General features: G+C 46.5%; 1 protein-coding gene across 3 annotated transcripts in view; it reads right to left on the reverse strand.

Annotated features, from left to right (window-relative positions):
* Nucleotides 1–6,056: 6,056 nt before the first annotated feature.
* The window catches only part of LOC129851522 (integrin alpha-7-like), a 124,694-nt gene continuing 107,195 nt past the window's right edge, over nt 6,057–23,555 (reverse strand). For all 3 annotated transcript variants that reach the window (XM_055918147.1, XM_055918146.1, XM_055918148.1), the window contains exons 18-22: nt 21,605–21,721; nt 19,423–19,536; nt 16,244–16,342; nt 15,828–15,953; nt 6,057–7,195 (exon numbers count right to left, since the gene is read on the reverse strand). In XM_055918147.1, coding sequence (XP_055774122.1) covers nt 7,034–7,195; nt 15,828–15,953; nt 16,244–16,342; nt 19,423–19,536; nt 21,605–21,721 — 618 coding nt within the window. In that variant the 3' untranslated portion in view covers nt 6,057–7,033. The remainder of the gene's footprint in view (nt 7,196–15,827; nt 15,954–16,243; nt 16,343–19,422; nt 19,537–21,604; nt 21,722–23,555) is intronic.

Here is a 23,555-nt window from a genome sequence, read left to right on the forward strand (position 1 = left end):
TGTCGACACACGCCCACCGCTTCCTGAGCCTCAGGAGATGGAGCAGATGAATGGTCAGTGGGTCAGGGGACTGGTAAGCACTGCAGGGACCAGGGAGAGTGACAGTGGCGTTATTAGGCCACCACAGGAGGAAGAACGGCTCTTAATATGATGGTAGCCCACGTCCATTTGGTGGGATAAGGGGAGGCAGATGTGCATTAAGGGTCCCTGAAGTGACAACACACACACACACAAAGAAAGTAACTGTGCATTATAGGGCCTCGAAGGGCCCCCGTGATTAAACAGTGTTATTAAACAGATAAATCCTTTCTTATGGATTATGATCCATTTACAACTTACTTTCACAATATCAGCCAGTTGTCTTCCGGAACATTCAGTTGCCTAAAGAAATCACGGTGAAAGGTGATGGACTTGTATGATGGACTTGTATGCACCTTACATCGTTAGCTTATCTCTACAGCAACATGCTGTAGAGATAAAGGCATCACGGTGAAAGGTGATGGACTTGTATGATGCACTTGTATGCACCTTACATCGTTGGTTTATCTCCACAGCAACTTCAGTTGCATAAAGGCATCACGGTGAAAGGTGATGGACTTGTATGATGGACTTGTATGCACCTTATATCGTTAGTTCATCTCTACAGCAACATTGCAGTTGTAGGTATAGAACCATGAGAAAAGATGGAGGGAAACTATGACAACAAATGACCTCTTCCCCATTGACAATACTCGGTAGAGTACCCAGCAAATACAGAACCTAGGAGTTGTCTGTAGGTTTCACCATGTAAAAGATAGACAAAAAAGATATTGACTACTAATTAGGCATGTCTTGCATTTTTTATTTATTTAACTAGGCAAGTCAGTTAAGAACAAATTCTTATTTACAATGACGGCCTACACCGGCCAAACCTAGATGACGCTGGGCCAATTGTGTGCCGCCCTATGTGATTCCAATCACAGCCGGATGTGATACAGCTTGGATCCGAACCAGGGTCTGTAGTGACACCTCTGACACTAGGGATGTAGTGCCTTAGACCGCTGCGCCACTCGGGAAGCATGTGTTTCTTTGGCAACACAGTGAAAACTTGATGTAACAATCGTGCCGTGTCCTCGTGCTGGTCTGAACTAGGAAACTCTGAACATTTACGACTTGCTAACTGGTTAAATACGGCACGTGTACAGTCGTGGCCAAAAGTTTTGAGAATATTAATTTTCACAAAGTCTGCTGCCTCAGTTTGTATGATGGCAATTTGCATATACTCCAGAATGTTATGAAGAGTGATCAGATGAATTGCAATTAATTGCAAAGTCCCTCTTTGCCATGCAAATGAACTGAATCCCACAAAAACATTTCCACTGCATTTCTGCCACAAAAGGACCAGCTGACATCATGTCAGTGATTCTCTCGTTAACACAGGTGTGAGTGTTGACGAGGACAAGGCTGGAGATCACTCTATCATGCTGATTGAGTTCGAATAACAGACTGGAAGCTTCAAAAGGAGGGTGGTGCTTGGAATCTCAGGGACAGACTGATATTCTGCAAAAGGTACAGGGATTGGACTGCTGAGGACTGGGGTAAAGTCATTTTCTCTGATGAATCCCCTTTCCGATTGTTTGAGGCATCCGGAAAAAAACTTGTCCGGAGAAGACATGGTGAGCGCTGCCATCAGTCCTGTGTCATGCCAACAGTAAAGCATCCTGAGACCATTCATCTGTGGGGTTCCTTCTCAGCCAAGGGAGTGGGCTCACTCACAATTTTGCCTAAGAACACTACCATGAATTTAGAATGGTACCAACACATCCTCCGAGAGCAACTTCTCCCAACCATCCAGGAACAGTTTGGTGACGAACAATGCCTTTTCCAGCATGATGGAGCACCTTGCCATAAGGCAAAAGTGATAACTAAGTGGCTCGGGGAACAAAACATCTATATTTTGGGTCCATGGCCAGGAAACTCCCCAGACCTTAATCCCATTGAGAACTTGTGGTCAATCCTCATTAGGCGAGTGGGCAGACAAAACCCCACAAATTCTGACAAACTCCAAGCATTGATTATGCAAGAATGGGCTGCCATCAGTTAGGATGTCGCCCAGAAGTTAATTGACAGCATGCCAGGGCGGATTGCAGAGGTCTTGAAAAAGAAGGGTCAACACTGCAAATATTGACTCTTTGCTTCAACTTCATGTAATTGTCAATAAAAGCCTTTGACACTTATGGAATGCTTGTAATTATACTTCAATATTCCATAGTAACATCTAACAAAAAATATCTAAAGACACTGAGGCAGCAGACTTTGTGAAAATGAATATTTGTGTCATTATCAGAATAGGAGTGCCTGTGTTAACGCAGCCTGTGTGGTCCCTACAGAGTAACCAACCTACCACCAGAAGACTGTCTTATTAAGACTAATGTACTCTCTATCCTCTTATTGTTATCAGAATAACCCCCCAGTGCCTCTGACTGTTCCACCATTACTCACCATGACAACCAGGATGACACACACACACACAAACCAACACACACATACACACACACACACACACACACACACACACACACACACACACACACACACACACACACACACACACACACACACACACACACACACACACACACACACACATAAAGGCACGCAAACGCACACACGTACTGGTGAGCACATGCACACACACACACACACAGATCTTTGATTGGGTGACAAAGAACATTTCAGAGAGCTAGTTCGTGATTATATCATCTTAAAAGGCGTGCCGTCAAATAAAATGTGATTTGTCACATGCACCTTACAGTGAAATGCTTTACATACAAGCCCTTAAATGATTGAAGACCTCTAAACATTTGAGTTTGCATCTCTGTACCATGAACTCTGAGCTGGGTAAGGTATTGACTTGATATCTAGATTGTCCTATATTTTGGTAGTTTCTTCATGTTTATTTAGGTGATGTAGTGTTATTGTGAATTCCTCAACACAAAAGCTTAAACTACCGTAAGTCTGAGGGCAGCAGGTAGCCTAGCGGTTAGTGCATCAGGTCAGTAACTGAAAGGTAGCTGGTTTGAATACCTGAGTATTCTAACAGTTCAGTAGTTAGGGCAAGAACTCCAAGTCAAACACTTGGAGAAAAAAAATTCATAAAGGGTTTTTCGGCTGTCCCAAAAGGAGAACCCTTTTCGGTTCCAGGTAGAACCCTTTTCGGTTCCAGGTAGAACCCTTTTCGGTTCCAGATAGAACCCTTTTTGGTTCCAGATGGAACCCTTTTTGGTTCCAGGTGGAAGTCTTTCGGGTTCCATGTTGAACCCTCTGTAGAAAGGGCCCTAAATGGAAAACAAAAGGGTTCTTCCTGGAACCAAAAAGGATTATTCAAATGGTTCTCACATGGCAGGGCTCTCCAACCCTGTTCCTGGAGAGCTACCGTCCTGTAGGTTTACATCAGGGCTCTCCAACCCTGTTCCTGGAGAGCTACCGTCCTGTAGGTTTACATCAGGGCTCTCCAACCCTGTTCCTGGAGAACTACCATCCTGTAGGTTTACATCAGGGCTCTCCAACCCTGTTCCTGGAGAACTACCATCCTGTAGGTTTACATCAGGGCTCTCCAACCCTGTTCCTGGAGAACTACCATCCTGTAGGTTTACATCAGGGCTCTCCAACCCTGTTCCTGGAGAACTACCATCCTGTAGGTTTACATCAGGGCTCTCCAACCCTGTTCCTGGAGAACTACCATCCTGTAGGTTTACATCAGGGCTCTCCAACCCTGTTCCTGGAGAACTACCATCCTGTAGGTTTTTGCTCACCTGATTCTAATAATTAGCTGGTTGATAAGCTGAATCAGGTTAGTTACAATAAGGGTTGGCATGAACCTACAGGAGGGTAGCTCTCTAGGAACGGTTGGAGAGCTCTGTCCTATGGGGACAGCCAAAGAACCATTTTAGATTCTAGACAGCATCTAAGAGTGTAGTAAGGGGATCTGAACACGCTTCCCCAAGCCTTCTATCGTTTTCGATTAGGAAAAAGAAAACGTAATCGAAAACCTTCTTGAAAGGCATCAGGTAGAAGTAAATGAATTCACAAATACGAATATAATGGTACATATGTTGGATCAAAGCTGCAATATGTAATTTTTTGGGTGACCTGAACAAATTCACATGAGTTATAGATCTGTCATTCTCATTGAAAGCATGTCTAAGAAGCGCTATATCTGTTCTATGTGTGTGATTTCTATGTTTCCTGTTCTTAAGTTTCATTTTTGCACACCAGCTTTAAACAGCTGAAGACACAATATTCTTGGATAGGAAAAATACAGTCGCAGTCAAAAGTTTGGACACACCTACTCTTTATTTTTTTTACACCTACTTTCTTTATTTTTACTATTTTCTACATTGTAGAATAATAGTGAAGACATCAAAACTATGAAATAACACATATGGAATCATGTAGTAACCAAAAAAGTGTGAAACAAATCAAAATATATTTTATATCTGAGATTCTTCAAAGTAGCCACTCTTTGCTTTGATGACAGCTTTGCACACTCTTGGCATTTTCTCAACCAGCTTCATGAGGTAGCCACCCGGAATGTATTTCAATTAACAGGTGTGCCTTGTTAAAAGTTAATTAGTGAAATGTCTTTCTAACTGAGCCAATCATTCGCGCTCTGACAAGGGATGTGGGCGGGGGGGGTTTGGGGGGGGGGGGGGGAGCATACAGACGATATCCTTATTAAGACCAAGTCCATATTATGGTAACAACAGCTCAAGTCAATATCTCCTCTCCACATCTCTAGAGAAATGACAGTCCATCATTATTTTAAGACATGAAGGTCAGTCAATTCGGAAAATTTCAAGAGCTTTTCAAGTTTCTTCATTGCAGTCGCGATACTTTCAAGCGCTATGATGAAACTGGCTCTCATGAGGACCGCCACAGGAAAGGAAGACCCAGAGTTACCTCTGCTGCAGAGAATAAGTTAATTTGAGTTACCAGCCTCAGAAATTGCACCCCAAATGAATGCTTCACACATCTCAACATCAACTGTTCAGAGGAGACTGCGTGAATCAGGCCTTTATGGTCAAATTGCTGCAAAAAAAACACTTCTAAATGACACTAATAAGAAGAAGAGACTTGCTTGGGCCAAGAAACACGAGCAATGGACATTAGACTGGTGGAAATCTGCCCTTTGGTCTGATGAGACCAACTGTTCGATTTTTGTTCCAACCACCATGTCTTTGTGAGACGAAGAGTAGGTGAACGGATGATCTCCGCATTTGTTATTCCCACCGTGAAACATGGAGGAGGAGGTGTGGTGGTGTAGGGGTGCTTTGCTGGTGACACTGTCAGTGATTTATTTAGAATTCAAAGCACTCTTAACTAGCATGGCTACCACAGCATTCTGCAGCGATATGCCATCCCATCTGGTTTGCGCTTAGTGAAACTATAATTTGTTTTTCAACAGAACAATGACCCAACACACCTCCAGACTGTGTAAGGGCTATTTGACCAAGAAGGAGAGTGATGCAGTGCTGCATCAGATGACCTGGCCTCCACAATCACCCGACCTCAACCCAATTTAGTTGGTTTGGGAAGAGTCGGACCGCAGAGTGAAGGAAAAGCAGCAAACAAGTGCTCAGCATATGTGGGAACTCCTTCAAGACTGTTGGAAAACCATTCCAGGTGAAGCTGGTTGAGAGATTGCCAAGAGTGGGAAAAGCTGGCGAACTATTACAATTTTAGCAACCAGGAAATGACGGAGCGATTACTGCATTGTCCATCTTTAAATTACATGTTCTCATGAATTTGATGATATTTTGACGGCACTTCAAAAACCGTGTGGGACATGATCCAGGAAGTAGGCGGGACTTTCATGCCATATTGATGTACACTATGTAGTGTATGTATTCGGACAGTGATGCAACATTTTTAAATTTGGCTCTATACTTCATCATTTCAGATTTGAGATTAATTGTTCATATGAGGTGACAGTACAGAATGTCACCTTTTATTTGAGTGTATTTCCATATCTGATTTAAATATTTGGACAAAATTTTACTTATAGTGTACTGAAGTAGTCAAAAGTTGAGTATTTGCTCCCATATTTCTAGCATGCAACGAGTACGTCAAGCTTGTGACTCTATAAACTTCTTAGATGCAGTCGTAGTTGGGTTTTGCCCAATAGGAACTGAATGGTGAATGAGGATTAGGGCGATCTTCCATCTAAGTGAGTAGATGAGATGTTTGTGAACAGTTCTATATCAATCCTGATAATGCCACGATTTAAGAAAAATCATGAATGAATTGTGAATAATGATGAGTGGGAAAGTTATAGAAGCTACAGCAAAGCATGCTAACCTCTCAACATTACCAATAACACGGGAGGTTAGCATGTCTTGGGGGCAAGACCTTTGACCCTCTGTAACTTTCTCACTCATCGTCTTTAATGATTCATGACTATCCATAATCATTTTAGCATCCACGTTCATGTAGAAGTGTTTAGAACCATCTAATGTATCCAACAAGTTTGTAGAGTCACAAGCTTGATGTAGTCATTGTGTGCTAGGAATATGGGACCAAATACTTACATTTTTGACTATTTTAATACACATGTAAGTGAAATTTGTCCAAATACTCATTTATGACGTCTTCAAATGGGGGGGACTAAATCTACAAAGTGCTTTCATTTCTAAATGGTAAATCAGATATGTATAAATAATACCCTCAAGTGAAAGATGACATTATGTAATGTCACCTCATGTGGAACATTTGATCTCAAATCCAAAATGCTGGACTATAGAGACAATGTAGAAAGTTAGCATCACTGTCCATATAAATACGTAGGAGAGAGTAGTCAGCATTAATAAGTCCACTTCAGAAGAAGGGTGAAGGATCAGGACGTTGCCTCAATGTGTCACAACACTGTTGTGACACGGCCAGTCTGTGTGCACACATTTACTACACCGCAGAGTTAGTGAGTGGGCCATATGGGTGGAATTGGGGGTTTGTTTTTTATTCAATTCCTTGTTGTTGTTTTTGTTGTTGCTGTCGATCAGGAAGTTCCATCGCTCCAGTGTGTAGCCCACTCTTTCTTGTGGAGGATCCCTGCCTTCTGCTGGCTCTCATGGAACTGGGGCAGGTCCTGATGGGGAATCTTCACCGCATGGTACTGAGGCACTTTTTCTTCATACTGGACCCGACGGAAGAAACCACACTGTGGGAGAGAGAGAAGGGGGAGGGAAGGAGAGAGCGTATGAAAAATGTACTTTGTCGATTCTGCTGAGTTGAGCTTTTGATTGTGCAGGTGCCACACAAACCAAAAAGTTCAGGTGACTTGTGAAACGTCAGTGAAACAGGTGACGCACAAACAAAGAAAACACACCAGTGCCTCGCAAAACATTACAATTGCGCTGCCACACGTTGTCATTTCACCTACAGCCACCACACTCATGCACCGCCCCCCCATTTTGTCAGAAACACAAAAGAACAACAGAGAACACATGTTCATTCTAACATTGTTGTCAAGTGTGGAACCAGATGGAATGATAATGTTCATGAATAGAACCAGAATTATTAGGAACATGACTTCCTTGTGCCAGAATTAACTTGTTTCACGTACAGAATTTAAGGTCAAAGATCACACGGCAGGCAGAGCCACAGCACGCAGCACAACAGGTCTCTGTCCGTTAGGCACAGATCTAGGATCAGCTTACCCATCCCACAAAACCCCTAACCTTAACCATTAGAGGAGGCAACGCAAATATAACGCTCGTCGTAATCCTCCTTGTCTGAGGAGGAGCAAGGATCGGACCAAAGCGCAGCGTGGTTTGAATACATACTTTAATATTTAAACGAAGACGAAAAACACTTGACAAAATACAAAACAATAAACGACGTGAACAAACGAACGAAAACATACCGTGTGGCGAACAAACACAGACACGGCAACAATCACCCACAAACAAACATTGAGAACAGTCAACCTTAATATGGTTCCCAATCAGAGACAATGACAAACACCTGCCTCTGATTGAGAACCATATTAGGCCAAACAATAAACCCAACATAGAAACACATAACATAGAATGCCCACCCAGCTCACGTCCTGACAAACTAAACAAGACTGAACAAAGGAAATAAGGTCAGGAACGTGACAGCAAAACTGAACCTGGATCAGTGTCTAAGGGGAGCTGCAGGGCGTGAGAGACCAGGGCATGCCAGTACGAGGCAGGCCAGGGTGCGTGGTTTTACCGCTTGGGGGAGAGGGGAGGGGAAAGCAGGAACCTATTGGTCTGATGCCTGCTTCTCCACCTCAGAGAGCTGAATGTGCATGTGGGCGTGGTAGTATTCTGTCTCGTACTGGGGGTGGCGCTCTGTACGCTTGAAGAACCCACACTGAGGAGAGGGTGGAAGAGGAGGAGGAGGAGAGGGGGGAGGAGAAGGAGTTGCAACAGAGATGGGAGGGAGGTGAAAAAAAAGTACAGAGTAAAAGATATGGAGAGAGGAGAGATGGACTAGAGATGGGGAGAGGAGAGATGGACTAGAGAAGGGGAGAGGAGAGATGGACTAGAGATGGGGAGAGGAGAGATGGACTAGAGATGGGGAGAGGAGAGATGGACTAGAGATGGGGAGAGGAGAGATGGACTAGAGAAGGGGAGAGGAGAGATGGACTAGAGATGGGGAGAGGAGAGATGGACTAGAGAAGGGGAGAGGAGAGATGGACTAGAGATGGGGAGAGGAGAGATGGACTAGAGAAGGGGAGAGGAGAAATGGACTAGAGATGGGGAGAGGAGAGATGGACTAGAGATGGGGAGAGGAGAGATGGACTAGAGAAGGGGAGAGGAGAGATGGACTAGAGATGGGGAGAGGAGAGATGTACTAGAGATGGGGAGAGGAGAGATGGACTAGAGATGGGGAGATGGACTAGAGACGGGGAGAGGAGAGATTGACTAGAGATGGGGAGAGGAGAGATGGACTAGAGACGGGGAGAGGAGAGATGGACTAGAGATGGGGAGAGGAGAGATGGACTAGAGATGGGGAGAGGAGAGATAGACTAGAGATGGGGAGAGGAGAGATGGACTAGAGATGGGGAGAGGAGAGATGGACTAGAGATGGGGAGAGGAGAGATAGACTAGAGATGGGGAGAGGAGAGATAGACTAGAGATGGGGAGAGGAGAGATGGACTAGAGATGGGGAGAGGAGAGATGGACTAGAGATGGGGAGAGGAGAGATGGACTAGAGATGGGGACAGGAGAGATGGACTAGAGATGGGGACAGGAGAGATGGACTAGAGATGGGGAGAGGAGAGATGGACTAGAGATGGGGAGAGGAGAGATGGACTAGAGACGGGGAGAGGAGAGATGGACTAGAGACGAGGAGAGGAGAAATGGACTAGAGATGTGGAGAGGAGAGATGGACTAGAGACGAGGAGATAAGAGATGGACTAGAGAAGTGGAGAGGAGAAATGGACTAGAGACGGGGAGAGGAGAGATGGACTGGAGACGGGGAGAGGAGAGATGGACTAGAGACGAGGAGAGGAGTGATGGACTAGAGACGGGGAGAGGAGAAATGGACTGGAGACGGGGAGAGGAGAGATGGACTAGAGACGGGACAGGAGACGTGGAGAGGAGAGATGGACTAGAGACGAGGAGAGGAGAGATGGACTAGAGACGGGGAGAGGAGAGATGGACTAGAGACGGGGAGAGGAGAGATGGACTGGAGACGTGGAGAGGAGATATGGACTAGAGACGTGATAAATAACTGACTTAGCTCAGAGAGGTGAGGAGAGATGGACTAGAGACGTGATAAATAACTGACTTATCTCAGAGAGGTGAGGAGAGATGGACTAGAGATGTGAAGAGGAGAGGACTAGAGACGTGATAAATAACTGACTTATCTCAGAGAGGTGAGGAGAGATGAAATGGATACGAGATAAATAACTGACTTATCTCAGAGAGGTGAGGAGAGATGGACGAGAGACGAGATAAATAACTGACTTATCTCAGAGAGGTGAGGAGAGATGGACTAGAGACGAGATAAATAACTGACTTATCTCAGAGAGGTGAGAAGAGACGGACTGGAGACGAGATAAATAACTGACTTATCTCAGAGAGGTGAGGAGAGACGGACTGGAGACGAGATAAATAACTGACTTATCTCAGAGAGGTGAGGAGAGATGGACTGGAGACGAGATAAATAACTGACTTATCTCAGAGAGGTGAGGAGAGATGGACTGGAGACGAGATAAATAACTGACTTATCTCAGAGAGGTGAGGAGAGATGGACTAGAGACGAGATAAATAACTGACTTATCTCAGAGAGGAGAGGAGAATAGAACCAAGATCTGAAGATCACAGCTGGATACAAAATACATTATGATTGAATGATAAGAGTATAGGGACGGATGGTCTTCTTCCACAGTATGCAGACCAATAGGGCCAGCAGCAGTATACCAGCCAGGATAACAGGGATATGTAGCAACGCACAATAACTAAGATACAGAAGGTATAGTCATATACAGGACGATGGCCTGGATAACATAGATATGTAGTCACCTACAGTAACTAATATACAGTATGATGTGTGTAGACCTTCCAGAGTATGCAGGGTCAGCACCAGTTTACCAGCCATGTATTTATTTATTTTACCAGGTAAGTTGAGTGAGAACCAGGGGTTGGAACCAAAATCATTTTTGAGTCATTCCGTTCCGATGTTCCGACTAGAAGATAAAGTTCTAAACCGGTTCGAACCCCAAAGAAGTAGCAGTTCATATACCTGTGAAATCAACATCATTTTACATTAACCTCATTAATTTACCTCATTCATTTAGCTCATTAATCAATTAGCGCTGATAGAGCAGGTTGCTCTGGAATGGGTAATGTAGTTGTTTTCTTGTTTGATTGGTCAGATAAGTGCAGGCACCAGATGCGGCTTAAATTTCACGAGAGGGGAGAGAGCGAGAGAACATGGAGGAGGCTTGAAGTGTTGAACATCATGACTGGAATGTGTTTAGGCTATTAATAGTATTATAACTTCACATAATTACAGAATTCTATACTGGACATTAGGAATATTTTTGGGAATAAAAAAATACCGTTATTAACCGGTTTTAAAGATGTGAAAATAACGGTTCTGTTCCAGAGCAGGAGAGATAACTTCTGTTCCCTGTTCGGTTTCCATTCCTCTGAAAATGTAATTTTTCAGTTTCTGGTTCTGTTCCCTGAAATACTTCCAACCCCTGCTGAGAAGTCATTCTGATTTACAGCAACGACCTGGGGAATAGTTTCAAGGGAGAGGAGGAGGGAATAAATGAGCCAATTGGAAGATGGAGATGATTAGGTGTCCATGATGGTATAAGGGCCAGATTGGGCATTTAGCCAGAACACCAAGGTTAACACCCCTACTCTTACAATAAGTGTCATGGGTATTTTAGTGATCGCAGAGAGTCATGACACTCGTTTAACGTCCCATCTGAAAGACGGCACCCTACACAGGGCAATGTCCCCAATCATTGCCCTGGGGCATCCAGGATAATATAAGTACAGTAACTACAGTAGGTATAGTCAAATATTGTTACGATAATCCTCCTCCTCTTCATCAGAAGAGGAGGAGCAGGGATTGAACCAAGGTGCAGCGCGTTGAAATGACATGATGAATTTATTTAACAAGACAAAACGAACTATACTTGAAAATGATACAAAATAACAAAACGAAAGTAGACAGACCTGAACGACGAACTTACATACAACGTGAAGAACGAAATGAACAGGAACAGACTACATGAAATGAACAAACCGTAAACAGTCCCGTATGGTGCAAACATTGACACAGACACAGGAGACAACCACCCACAAACAAACAGTGAGAATGCCCTACCTAAATATGACTCTTAATCAGAGGCAAACGCAAACCACCTGCCTCTAATCAAGAGCCATACCAGGCAAACCAAAACCAACATAGAAACAGATAACATAGAATGCCCACCCAACCTCACGTCCTGACCAACTAACACACAAAACTAACATAAATAGGTCAGGAACGTGACAGTACCCCCCCCCACAAGGTGCGAACTCCGGACGCACCAGCACAAAGTCTAGGGGAGGGTCTGGGTGGGCATCTAACCACGGTGGTGGCTCAGGCTCCGGGCGCGGTTCCCACCCCACCATAATCCATCCTAACTTCCTCCCACAAAGAATGTCCACCCTCTTTCTTCCCCCACACAATTCTCTTAATAATATATTAAATAAGGATAACACCAGGACAGAGAGATAAATCAAGATAGAGGGATAGATAAGACTATAGAGATAGATGAAGATAGAGAGGGAGATTAGGATAGAGGGGCAACTCCGGACTGAAAGGCAGCTCCGGACAGAGAGACAGCTCTGGACTGATGGGCAGTTCTGGGTATCCAGCCTTTTCAGGCTGAAGGGCAGCTCATGGCTGACTGACGACTCTCGATGCTCATGGCTGGCTGACGGCTCTCGACGCTCATGGCAGGCTGACGGCTCTCGACGCTCATGGCAGGCTGACGGCTCTCGACGCTCATGGCAGGCTGACGGCTCTCGACGCTCATGGCAGGCTGACGGCTCTCGACGCTCATGGCAGGCTGACGGCTCTCGACGCTCATGGCAGGCTGACGGCTCTCGACGCTCATGGCAGGCTGACGGCTCACGACGCTCATGGCGCTCTGACGGCTCTGGCTGCTCATGGCTCTCTGACGGCTCTGGCTGCTCATGGCTCACTGACGGCTCTGGCTGCTCATGGCGCTCTGACGGCTCTGGCTGCTCATGGCGCTCTGACGGCTCTGGCTGCTCATGGCTCGCTGGCGGCTCTGGCAGATCCTGTCTGGTTGGCGGCTCTGGCAGATCCTGTCTGGTTGGCGGCTCTGGCAGATCCTGTCTGGTTGGCGGCTCTGGCAGATCCTGTCTGGTTGGCGGCTCTGGCAGATCCTGTCTGGTTGGCGGCTCTGGCAGATCCTGTCTGGTTGGCGGCTCTGGCAGATCCTGTCTGGTTGGCGGCTCTGGCAGATCCTGTCTGGTTGGCGGCTCTGGCAGATCCTGTCTGGTTGGCGGCTCTGGCAGATCCTGTCTGGTTGGCGGCTCTGGCAGATCCTGTCTGGCTGACGGCTCTAGCGGCTCCTGTCTGGCTGATGGCTCTAGCGGCTCCTGTCTGGCTGACGGCTCTGTAGGCTCATGGCAGACGGGCGGCTTTGCAGGCTCATGGCAGACGGGCGGCTTTGCAGGCTCCTGGCAGACGGATGGCTCAGATGGCGCTGGGGAGACGGATGGCTCAGATGGCGCTGAGGAGACAGATGGCTCAGATGGCGCTGGGGAGACGGATGGCTCAGATGGCGCTGGGGAGACGGATGGCTCAGATGGCGCTGGGGAGACGGATGGCTCTGGCCGGATATGGCGCACTGTAGACCTGGTGCGTGGTGCCGGAACTGGAGGCACCGTGCTAATGATAAGCACCTTCCTACTAGTGCGGGGAGCAGGGACAGGGCACACTGTATTCTCAAAGCCTACTCTATCCCTGATGCGTGGTACCGGCACTGGTGACACCGGGCTGAGGACAAGCACATCAGGATTAGTAGGGGGAGAAGATACAGTGGGTTCAGGGCTCTGGAGACGCACTGGTAGCTTAGTGCGTGGGACCGGAACTGGAGGCACCGGGCTAGATACACGCACTACAGGGAGAGTGCGTGGAGGAGGAACAGGGCTCAGGATACGCACTGGTAGCCTAGTGCGTAGTGTATACACTGTAGGTACTAGGCTGGGGCGGGGAGGTGGTGCCGGAAATACCGGACCGTGGAGGCGTACTGGCTCTCTTGAGCATTTAGCCTGCCCAACCTTACCTGGTTGAATGCTCCCGGTCGCCCGACCAGTGCGGGGAGGTGGAATAACCCGCACCGGCCTATGTAGGCGAACCGGAGAAACCATGCGTAAGGCCGGTGCCATGTATGCCGGCCCGAGGAGACGCACTGGTGACCAGATGCGTTGAGCCGGCCTCATGACACCTGGCTCAATACCCAATCTAGCCCTCCCAGTGCGGGGAGGTGGAATAACCCGCACCGGGCTATGCACTCGTACAGGAGACACCGTGCGCTCTACTGCGTAACACGGCGCCTGCCCGTACTCCCGCTCTCCACGGTGAGCCTGGGAAGTGGGCGCAGGTCTCCTACCTGCCCTTGGCCCACTACCCTTTAGCCCCCCCCAAGAAATTTTTGGGAGTTACTCACGGGCTTTTTCGGCTTCCGTGCCAGACGCGTTCCCTCATAGCTCCGGTTCCTCTCTCCGGTAGCCTCCGCTCTCCTCAGTGCCTCCAGCTGTTCCCATGGGAGGCGATCTCTACCAGCTAGGATCTCCTCCCATGTGTAGACACCCTTTCCGTCCAAAACATCGTCCCATGTCCATTGCTCCTTCTTTTCCTGTCCCTTTCTCCTTTGACTCCGCTGCTTGGCTCTGGGTTGGTGGGTGATTCTGTCATAGCTGTCGCTCTCCTCATCCTCGGAAGAGGTGAGGAGAGAAGGATCTTCTGACCAAAATGCGGAGTCTGGGAAATATGCCATCTTTATTATAAATTACAACGATGCAGATGGCAACACGAAAACGAACTATACTTGAAAATGATACAAAATAACAAAACGAAAGTAGACAGACCTGAACGACGAACTTACATACAACGTGAAGAACGAAATGAACAGGAACAGACTACATGAAATGAACAAACCGTAAACAGTCCCGTATGGTGCAAACATTGACACAGACACAGGAGACAACCACCCACAAACAAACAGTGAGAATGCCCTACCTAAATATGACTCTTAATCAGAGGCAAACGCAAACCACCTGCCTCTAATCAAGAGCCATACCAGGCAAACCAAAACCAACATAGAAACAGATAACATAGAATGCCCACCCAACCTCACGTCCTGACCAACTAACACACAAAACTAACATAAATAGGTCAGGAACGTGACAAATATGATGTGTGTTGGTACATTTCAGAGTGGGCAGACCAGCAGAACCAGCACCAGGATACCAACCAGGATTATATACAGTTGTGTAAAGTACTTAAGTAAAAATACTTTATTAAAGTACTACTTAAGTCATTTTTGGGGGGTATCTGTACTTTACTTTACTATTTATATTTTTGACAACTTTTACTTCCCACCATACCTAAAGAAAATAATGTACTTTTTACTTCATACATTTTCCTTGACACCCAAACTGACTCGTTACATTTTGAATGCTTAGCAGGTACAGGAATATGGTCCAATTCACACACTTATCAAGAGAACATCCCTGGTCATCCCTACGGCCTCTGATCTGGCGGAATCACTAAACACAAATGCTTCGTTTGTAAATGATGTCTGAGTGGTAGAGTGTACCTCTGGCTGTCAAAAAATAATAATAATAATAAGGAAATTGTGTTGTCTTCTTTGCTTAATATCAGGAATTTGATATATAGTATTTACTTTTACTTTGTACGTTTACTCAAGTATGACAATGTAGTACTTTTTTCCACCACTGTACTTAAGTACATTTAAATCCAGATACTTTTAGACATTTACTCAAGTAGTATTTTACTGGGTGACTTTCACTTTTACTTGAGTCGTTTTCTATGAAGGTATCTTTACTTTTACTCAAGTATGATAATTGGATACTTTTTCCACCAGTGATTATATAGATATGTAAGACACAGTAATAGAGGTGTTTATTCTGTGTTATACTAGGTGTTGGTACCTTCCAGAGGATGCAGACCATCAGAGACAGCACCAGGATAATAGAGATATGTAAGACACAGTAATAGAGGTGTTTATTCTGTGTTATACTAGGTGTTGGTACCTTCCAGAGGATGCAGACCAGCAGGGACAGCACCAGGATACCAGCCAGGATGGCTATGAGAATCCACCACCAGGGGATCCAGTACTGGGCAGTCAGACCAACCTCTGGGTAAATCATCACTGGGACCTACAGGGAAAACACAGTCATATATGAGTGTTTTATTGTGAAGTGTCTTGTCTTTACTGTGTACGTATCACTAGTAGTTAAAGCCCAGCGTCTTGGTCAGGAAAAGCCTGGCCCTAGTTATTCATGTGAATAGTTAAGTGTGTGTGTGTGTGTGTGTGTGTGTGTGTGTGTGTGTGTGTGTGTGTGTGTGTGTGTGTGTGTGTGTGTGTGTGTGTGTGTGTGTGTGTGTGTGTGTGTGTGTGTGTGTGTGTGTGTGTGTGTGTGTGTGTGTGTGTGTGTGTGTGTGTGACCTGTGCAGCAGCATCCCTCAGCACCAGGTGTTTGATGCTGGACTTGACTGTGATGTTGGCTCTGACCAGCAGCTCCAGAGCACTGACTGATGGGAACTCCTGATGGAGAGAAGAGAGAAGAGAAGAGAGAAGAGAAGAGAGAAGAGAGAGACAAGGGAAGAGTAAATTCATCAGCGACCCCCTTCATAACTCGATGGAGATAAATATGATCTTATTTTTATTTTTTTAAATGCATATAAGGAGGTTCACACAGACTGGCAGTGCATGGCCAGATAAACCAAGTCTCGGGTCCTGCGAAGGAACATTTTAAAGCCCACCTCTTGGCATCAGAGAGAATATTTTTTGCAATTCTACACATTTTGTCAGGGGTCAGAGGGAAGACTTTACCGTTTTAAAGCGTAAAGCTAGAGTCAATAACAAAGCGGCCACCCCGCCTCTGTTTTTGGTAAAGAGCTGAAGGATGGGCCTGGAGAAATGTAACTACTCCCAAATTCACAGCCAGCGCTATGGATCCAAGGACTGACCATCCATGATATAGTATAGATTTACCATGTGTTGAGGCTATACAGTGTTTGTTTACATTCACATTGTTTACAGACATTGGGGTAAAACAAGTTTATATTTTGGGTTTTGATGGAGTGTGACAGTTAAACTAAGCTCATGAGTTATTTCTAAGTTATATTCTTCAAGAATTAATGGGTATATCATGGTATTCCATACCAAACCTTGATGTAGCAACTAAGGGTTCTAGATTTAAATTACAATGCATTTATACAGTACATTTATACAGTGCATGTATGTAAAAAGTGGAATACGACTAGGCAAGAACACAAGATACAATAATTAGGCCCATGTTGCCCAGGTTTAAGAACATAAAATGTATATGAATAATATTAAACTCACTGGATCCCCACTTTGAGACATTGTGCTTTAGTCAATTACTATGAATCCTGCTCATTGTTTCCTTACTAATACATGACCAAGAAGTTGGACGATGACGGCTAAATGTTGATTGATACATAGTCATAAGTACAATGCAAAGTGTTCACTCCCGTACTGGTGGAGCCGTCGTGTTGCCTTTGTAGTTACAGGCTGTGATCGCTCTCAATCCTTCATAATGCCCCTTCACAATAACTGTTTAATCAATACAAATGCTACTATTATCATACACTTGCATTAAGTTCAGGAAATGTGACAAGCAGAGACAGTACACTAAAGGTTGACTGTAACTGTGTCTGAATGTAATGGGCCAGCCCATAAAGAGAAACAAAATATGTTGAGATGTTGAGGGGATTCCGGTATGGGAGTTGATATGTTGAGGTGTCTCTGGAATGGGAGAGTTGAGATGTTGAGGGGTTTCCGGTATGGGAGTGTTGAGATGTTGAGGTGTCTCTGGTATGGGAGAGTTGAGATGTTGAGGTGTCTCCGGTATGGGAGTGTTGAGATGTTGAGGGGTCTCTGGTATGGGAGAGTTGGGATGTTGAGGGGTTTCCGGTATGGGAGAGTTGAGATGTTGAGGGGTTTCCGGTATGGGAGTTGATATGTTGAGGTGTCTCTGGTATGGGAGAGTTGGGATGTTGAGGGGTTTCCGGTATGGGAGAGTTGAGATGTTGAGGGGTTTCCGGTATGGGAGTTGATATGTTGAGGTGTCTCTGGTATGGGAGAGTTGGGATGTTGAGGGGTTTCCGGTATGGGAGAGTTGAGATGTTGAGGGGTTTCCGGTATGGCAGTTGAGATGTTGAGGGGTTTCCGGTATGGGAGAGTTGAGATGTTGAGGGGTCTCTGGTATGGGAGCGTTGAGATGTTGAGGGGTTTCCGGTATGGGAGTTGAGATGTTGAGGGGTCTCCGGTATGGGAGAGTTGAGATGTTGAGGGGTCTCTGGTATGGGAGCGTTGAGATGTTGAGGGGTCTCCGGTATGGGAGTGTTGAGATGTTGAGGGGTTTCCGGTATGGGAGCGTTGAGATGTTGAGGGGTTTCCGGTATGGGAGAGTTGGGATGTTGAGGGGTTTCCGGTATGGGAGAGTTGGGATGTTGAGGGGTTTCCGGTATGGGAGTGTTGAGATGTTGAGGGGTTTCCGGTATGGGAGAGTTGAGATGTTGAGGTGTCTCCGGTATGGGAGTGTTGGGATGTTGAGGTGTCTCCGGTATGGGAGTGTTGAGATGTTGAGGGGTTTCCGGTATGGGAGCGTTGAGATGTTGAGGTGTCTCCGGTATGGGAGTGTTGAGATGTTGAGGTGTCTCCGGTATGGGAGTTGAGATGTTGAGGGGTTTCCGGTATGTGAGAGTTGAGATGTTGAGGGGTTTCCGGTATGGGAGTGTTGAGATGTGGAGGGGATTCCGGTATGGGAGAGTTGGGATGTTGAGGGGTTTCCGGTATGGGAGTTGAGATTGAGATGTTGAGGTGTCTCCGGTATGGGAGAGTTGGGATGTTGAGGGGTTTTCTGGTATGGGAGCGTTGAGATGTTGAGGTGTCTCCGGTATGGGAGTGTTGAGATGTTGAGGTGTCTCCGGTATGGGAGTGTTGAGATGTTGAGGGGTTTCCGGTATGGGAGCGTTGAGATGTTGAGGTGTCTCCGGTATGGGAGTGTTGAGATGTTGAGGGGTTTCCGGTATGGGAGCGTTGAGATGTTGAGGTGTCTCCGGTATGGGAGTGTTGAGATGTTGAGGGGTTTCCGGTATGGGAGTGTTGGGATGTTGAGGGGTTTCCAGTATGGGAGTTGAGATGTTGAGGGGTTTCCGGTATGGGAGAGTTGAGATGTTGAGGTGTCTCCGGTATGGGAGTGTTGAGATGTTGAGGTGTCTCCGGTATGGGAGTGTTGAGATGTTGAGGTGTCTCCGGTATGGGAGCGTTGAGATGTTGAGGTGTCTCAGGTATGGGAGTGTTGAGATGTGGAGGGGATTCCGGTATGGGAGTGTTGAGATGTTGAGGGGTGTTGAGTGGGTGGTCTGAGCACGGAAAGCTGATTGGCTGACAGCCGTGGTACATCAGACCATATACCACGGGTATGACAAAACATGTCTTTTCTTTTAATAACCAGATGATTCAGCTAGCAAAGTACATAGGTGTGTGGCCATAAAAGGCCATACAATTTTATCAACATGCCGGCATGTAATGCATTGCATTATGGGAACAGTAGTCTTTATTAACACAATGTGATAGGTGATGTGGTGTTTTACCTCCAGGAAGGTGCTGTTCCACAAACGTCCCTGGATCTTGAGGACAGCCGAGCCAGAGAAGCTGTGGAGAGGACACTGGAACAGGACACAACGTGCGGACCCCAGCAGACAGTCCTACAGACAGACGAGGGGGGGGGGGGGCCAAGTCATGAGAATAGCAGGGTCAGTATTCAATCTCTGATTCAGAGGGGGTTGGGTTAAATGAGGAAGACTCACCTCTCTGATTCAGAGGGGGTTGTGTTTAATGAGGAAGACTCACCTCTCTGATTCAGAGGGGGTTGGGTTTAATGAGGAAGACTCACCTCTCTGATTCAGAGGGGGTTGGGTTTAATGAGGAAGACTCACCTCTCTGATTCAGAGGGGGTTGTGTTTAATGAGGAAGACTCACCTCTCTGATTCAGAGGGGGTTGGGTTAAATGAGGAAGACTCACCTCTCTGATTCAGAGGGGGTTGGGTTTAATGAGGAAGACTCACCTCTCTGATTCAGAGGGGGTTGGGTTAAATGAGGAAGACTCACCTCTCTGATTCAGAGGGGGTTGAGTTTAATGAGGAAGACTCACTTCTCTGATTCAGAGGGGGTTGGGTTTAATGAGGAAGACTCACCTCTCTGATTCAGAGGGGGCTGGGTTTAATGAGGAAGACTCACCTCTCTGATTCAGAGGGGGTTGGGTTAAATGAGGAAGACTCACCTCTCTGATTCAGAGGGGGTTGGGTTTAATGAGGAAGACTCACCTCTCTGATTCAGAGGGGGTTGGGTTTAATGAGGAAGACTCACCTCTCTGATTCAGAGGGGGTTGGGTTTAATGAGGAAGACTCACCTCTCTGATTCAGAGGGGGTTGGGTTTAATGAGGAAGACTCACCTCTCTGATTCAGAGGGGGTTGGGTTTAATGAGGAAGACTCACCTCTCTGATTCAGAGGGGGTTGGGTTTAATGAGGAAGACTCACCTCTCTGATTCAGAGGGGTTGGGTTTAATGCGGAAGACACATTTCAGTTGAATGCATTCAGTTGCACAACTCACTAGGTATCACTTCCCAGCAGTAAGGATGCTGTGCATTGGGCTCTTGGGGTTTGGAGATTATTTCTACAGTGCAGGTTCAACTGAATCTGACGTTCGGTTTACAATCCCCCTCCTTCTACCTCTATTTCTCTCTCTCCCCCTATCCCCCTCCATCTACCTCTGTTTCTCTCTCTCTCTCCCCCTATCCCTCTCATTCTACCTCTGTTTCTCTCTCTCTCTCCCCCTGTCCCCCTCATTCTACCTCTGTGTTTCTCTCTCTCTCCCCTATCCCTCTCCTTCTACCTCTGTTTCTCTCTCTCTCCCCCTGTCCCCCTCCTTCTACCTCTATTTCTCTCTCTCCCCCTATCCCTCTCCTTCTACCTCTGTTTCTCTCTCTCTCCCCCTGTCCCCCTCCTTCTACCTCTATTTCTCTCTCTCCCCCTATCCCTCTCATTCTACCTCTGTTTCTCTCTCTCTCCCCCCCTATCTCTCTCATTCTACCTCTGTTTCTCTCTCTCTCTCCCCCTATCTCTCTCATTCTACCTCTGTTTCTCTCTCTCTCCCCCTATCCCTCTCCTTCTACCTCTGTCTCTCTCTCTCTCTCCCCCTATCCCCCTCCTTCTACCTCTGTTTCTCTCTTTCTCTCCCCCATCCCTCTCCTTCTACCTCTGTCTCTCTCTCTCTCTCCCCCTATCCCCCTCATTCTACCTCTGTTTCTCTCTCTCCCCCCCCTATCTCTCTCATTCTACCTCTGTTTCTCTCTCTCTCCCCCCCTATCTCTCTCATTCTACCTCTGTTTCTCTCTCTCTCCCCCCCTATCTCTCTCATTCTACCTCTGTTGCTCTCTCTCCTTCTCCCAATCCCCTACCTCTCCCTATCCCACTCTCACTCTCCCCTCTTACCCACTCTCCCTCCCCTCCCTCTCTCCCCTCCCTCCCTCCCTCCCCTCCCTCCCCCTCTCCCCCTCCTTCTACCTCTCTCTCTCCCTCCCCTCCCTCCCTCCCCCTCTCCCCCTATCCCCCTCCTACCTCTCTCTCTCCCCTCCCTCCCTCCCTCCCCTCTCCCTCTCCCCCCATCCCCCTCCTACCTCTCTCTCTCTCTCCTCTCTCCCCCCTATCCCCCACCTTCTACCCCTCTCTCTCTCCCCCCTCCTTCTCTCTCTCCCCCCTCTCCGACTCTCACCAGTTTGAGTGACTTCCGTCTCTCGGAGGCAGCCACAGCGGGCGTGGTCCTACCCAGACTGCCCTTGGTCATCACATGCCCCTCCTCTTCCGGGTGGGATCGTCCCTTCCTCCTGAACTGTTCACGGGGACAGGAAAAAGAAGACGGCATATTTGTTTACCAGAACTTATTTATTATAATCCACAGAGTTGTGTAAATTTAAGACTTGGATCATTTCTTCCGGTGCACTTGTTTGTAGACTGAGGTGAATATAAAATATATATTTTTTCTATTTTGCTTGTTTTGGATGTTTCCAAGGAAACGCAACAAGCAGGTTGACGTTTATTGTCACGAGTCTTGTCCTGAGGGCAGAACTGAGAGATTTCCCCTTAAATAGGCCAGCTGCAAAGAAAACACTTGCTATTGTTAGACTCTAGCTTGAAATGTACTATTTCAAGTTTCCACACTAGAACTCATGAATTACATGACATGTATCAGGAATAAATGTGTTGGGGTCAATGAAGGGACTCTACTCACAGGACTAGAAATATGGAAAATTCCTGAGAGTAGAAACTTCAAATTGTGTTTCATATTTCTGAAGAGGGAGGTGAAAGGCAACTGTTAGTCTCTGATAAGGAAGGCCGTCTGCGGAACTAGGGAGGAGTGAGAAATGCGTCTCCGGGTCAAATCAACAGATGACGTGAGCAGAAACGTCTGGGAAAGGGGCCAGACAGGCCCACCATAACATCTCTCCTACTGCAGTACTATCTCACACATACACTCCCACGCCCACAAAGGTTTTAGTAACAGACAGGGCTGTGACTACACCAGTGAGAGGAAACAATTCAATTCCTGCCTAGCAACAGAGATGTATTGGCTGTCTAGATGTTTACGGCGTTGACCACGCCTGTTAGAAGGTTATAAATATATGTGCAGTATATATTTGCAGTTTTTACTCAGTTGTTTGCACTATATTGTAAAAAAAAATATGAAAACAGAAAATATGTTTTTTTGGTTTTCATTTAAGTTTAGGGTTAGGCGTTAGGGTTAGGCGTTAGGGTTAGGCGTTAGGGTTAGGCGTTAGGGTTAGGCGTTAGGGTTAGGCGTTAGGGTTAGGCGTTAGGGTTAGGCGTTAGGGTTAGGCGTTAGGGTTAGGCGTTAGGGTTAGGGTTAGGGTTAGGCGTTAGGGTTAGGCGTTAGGGTTAGGCGTTAGGGTTAGCAGTGTGTTTAAGGTTAGGTTTAGGGTTAGGGTTAGGCGTTAGGGTTAGGCGTTAGGGTTAGCAGTGTGTTTAAGGTTAGGTTTAGGGTTAGGGTTAGGCGTTAGGGTTAGGCGTTAGGGTTAGCAGTGTGTTTAAGGTTAGGCGTTAGGGTTAGGGTTAGGCGTTAGGGTTAGGCGTTAGGGTTAGGGTTAGGGTTAGGCGTTAGGGTTAGGCGTTAGGGTTAGGCGTTAGGGTTAGGCGTTAGGGTTAGGCGTTAGGGTTAGGGTTAGGGTTAGGCGTTAGGGTTAGGGTTAGGCGTTAGGGTTAGGCGTTAGGGTTAGGGTTAGGCGTTAGGGTTAGGGTTAGGCGTTAGGGTTAGGCGTTAGGGTTAGCAGTGTGTTTAAGGTTAGGTTTAAAATAGGATAGTATGACATTGTGGCTGTGCCATGTAGTGAGCAAGAGTCATGACGAAAAACGTTACCCTGCAGGAAATAAAATAAGTTACAGATTGCACCTTTTTAAAAATGACTCAATCATGGGGTGCGTGGATTACATTTGCTTCAATTAAACAATTAAAATATCAACAGGCTAACAAAATGGCTACAATTTCTATCCTGAAGCTATGAGACTGATATAGCTAGATAGCTAAATAGCTAACAAAATGGCTGCATAGACTCTTATTTTATCACACTGACTCGACACACGCACAGGACTCTGCGCACTCACAGGACTCTGCACACTCACAGGACTCTGCGCACTCACAGGACTCTGCG

This window comes from Salvelinus fontinalis, chromosome 3 (assembly GCF_029448725.1).
Source record: "Salvelinus fontinalis isolate EN_2023a chromosome 3, ASM2944872v1, whole genome shotgun sequence".
Lineage (NCBI taxonomy): Eukaryota > Metazoa > Chordata > Actinopteri > Salmoniformes > Salmonidae > Salvelinus > Salvelinus fontinalis.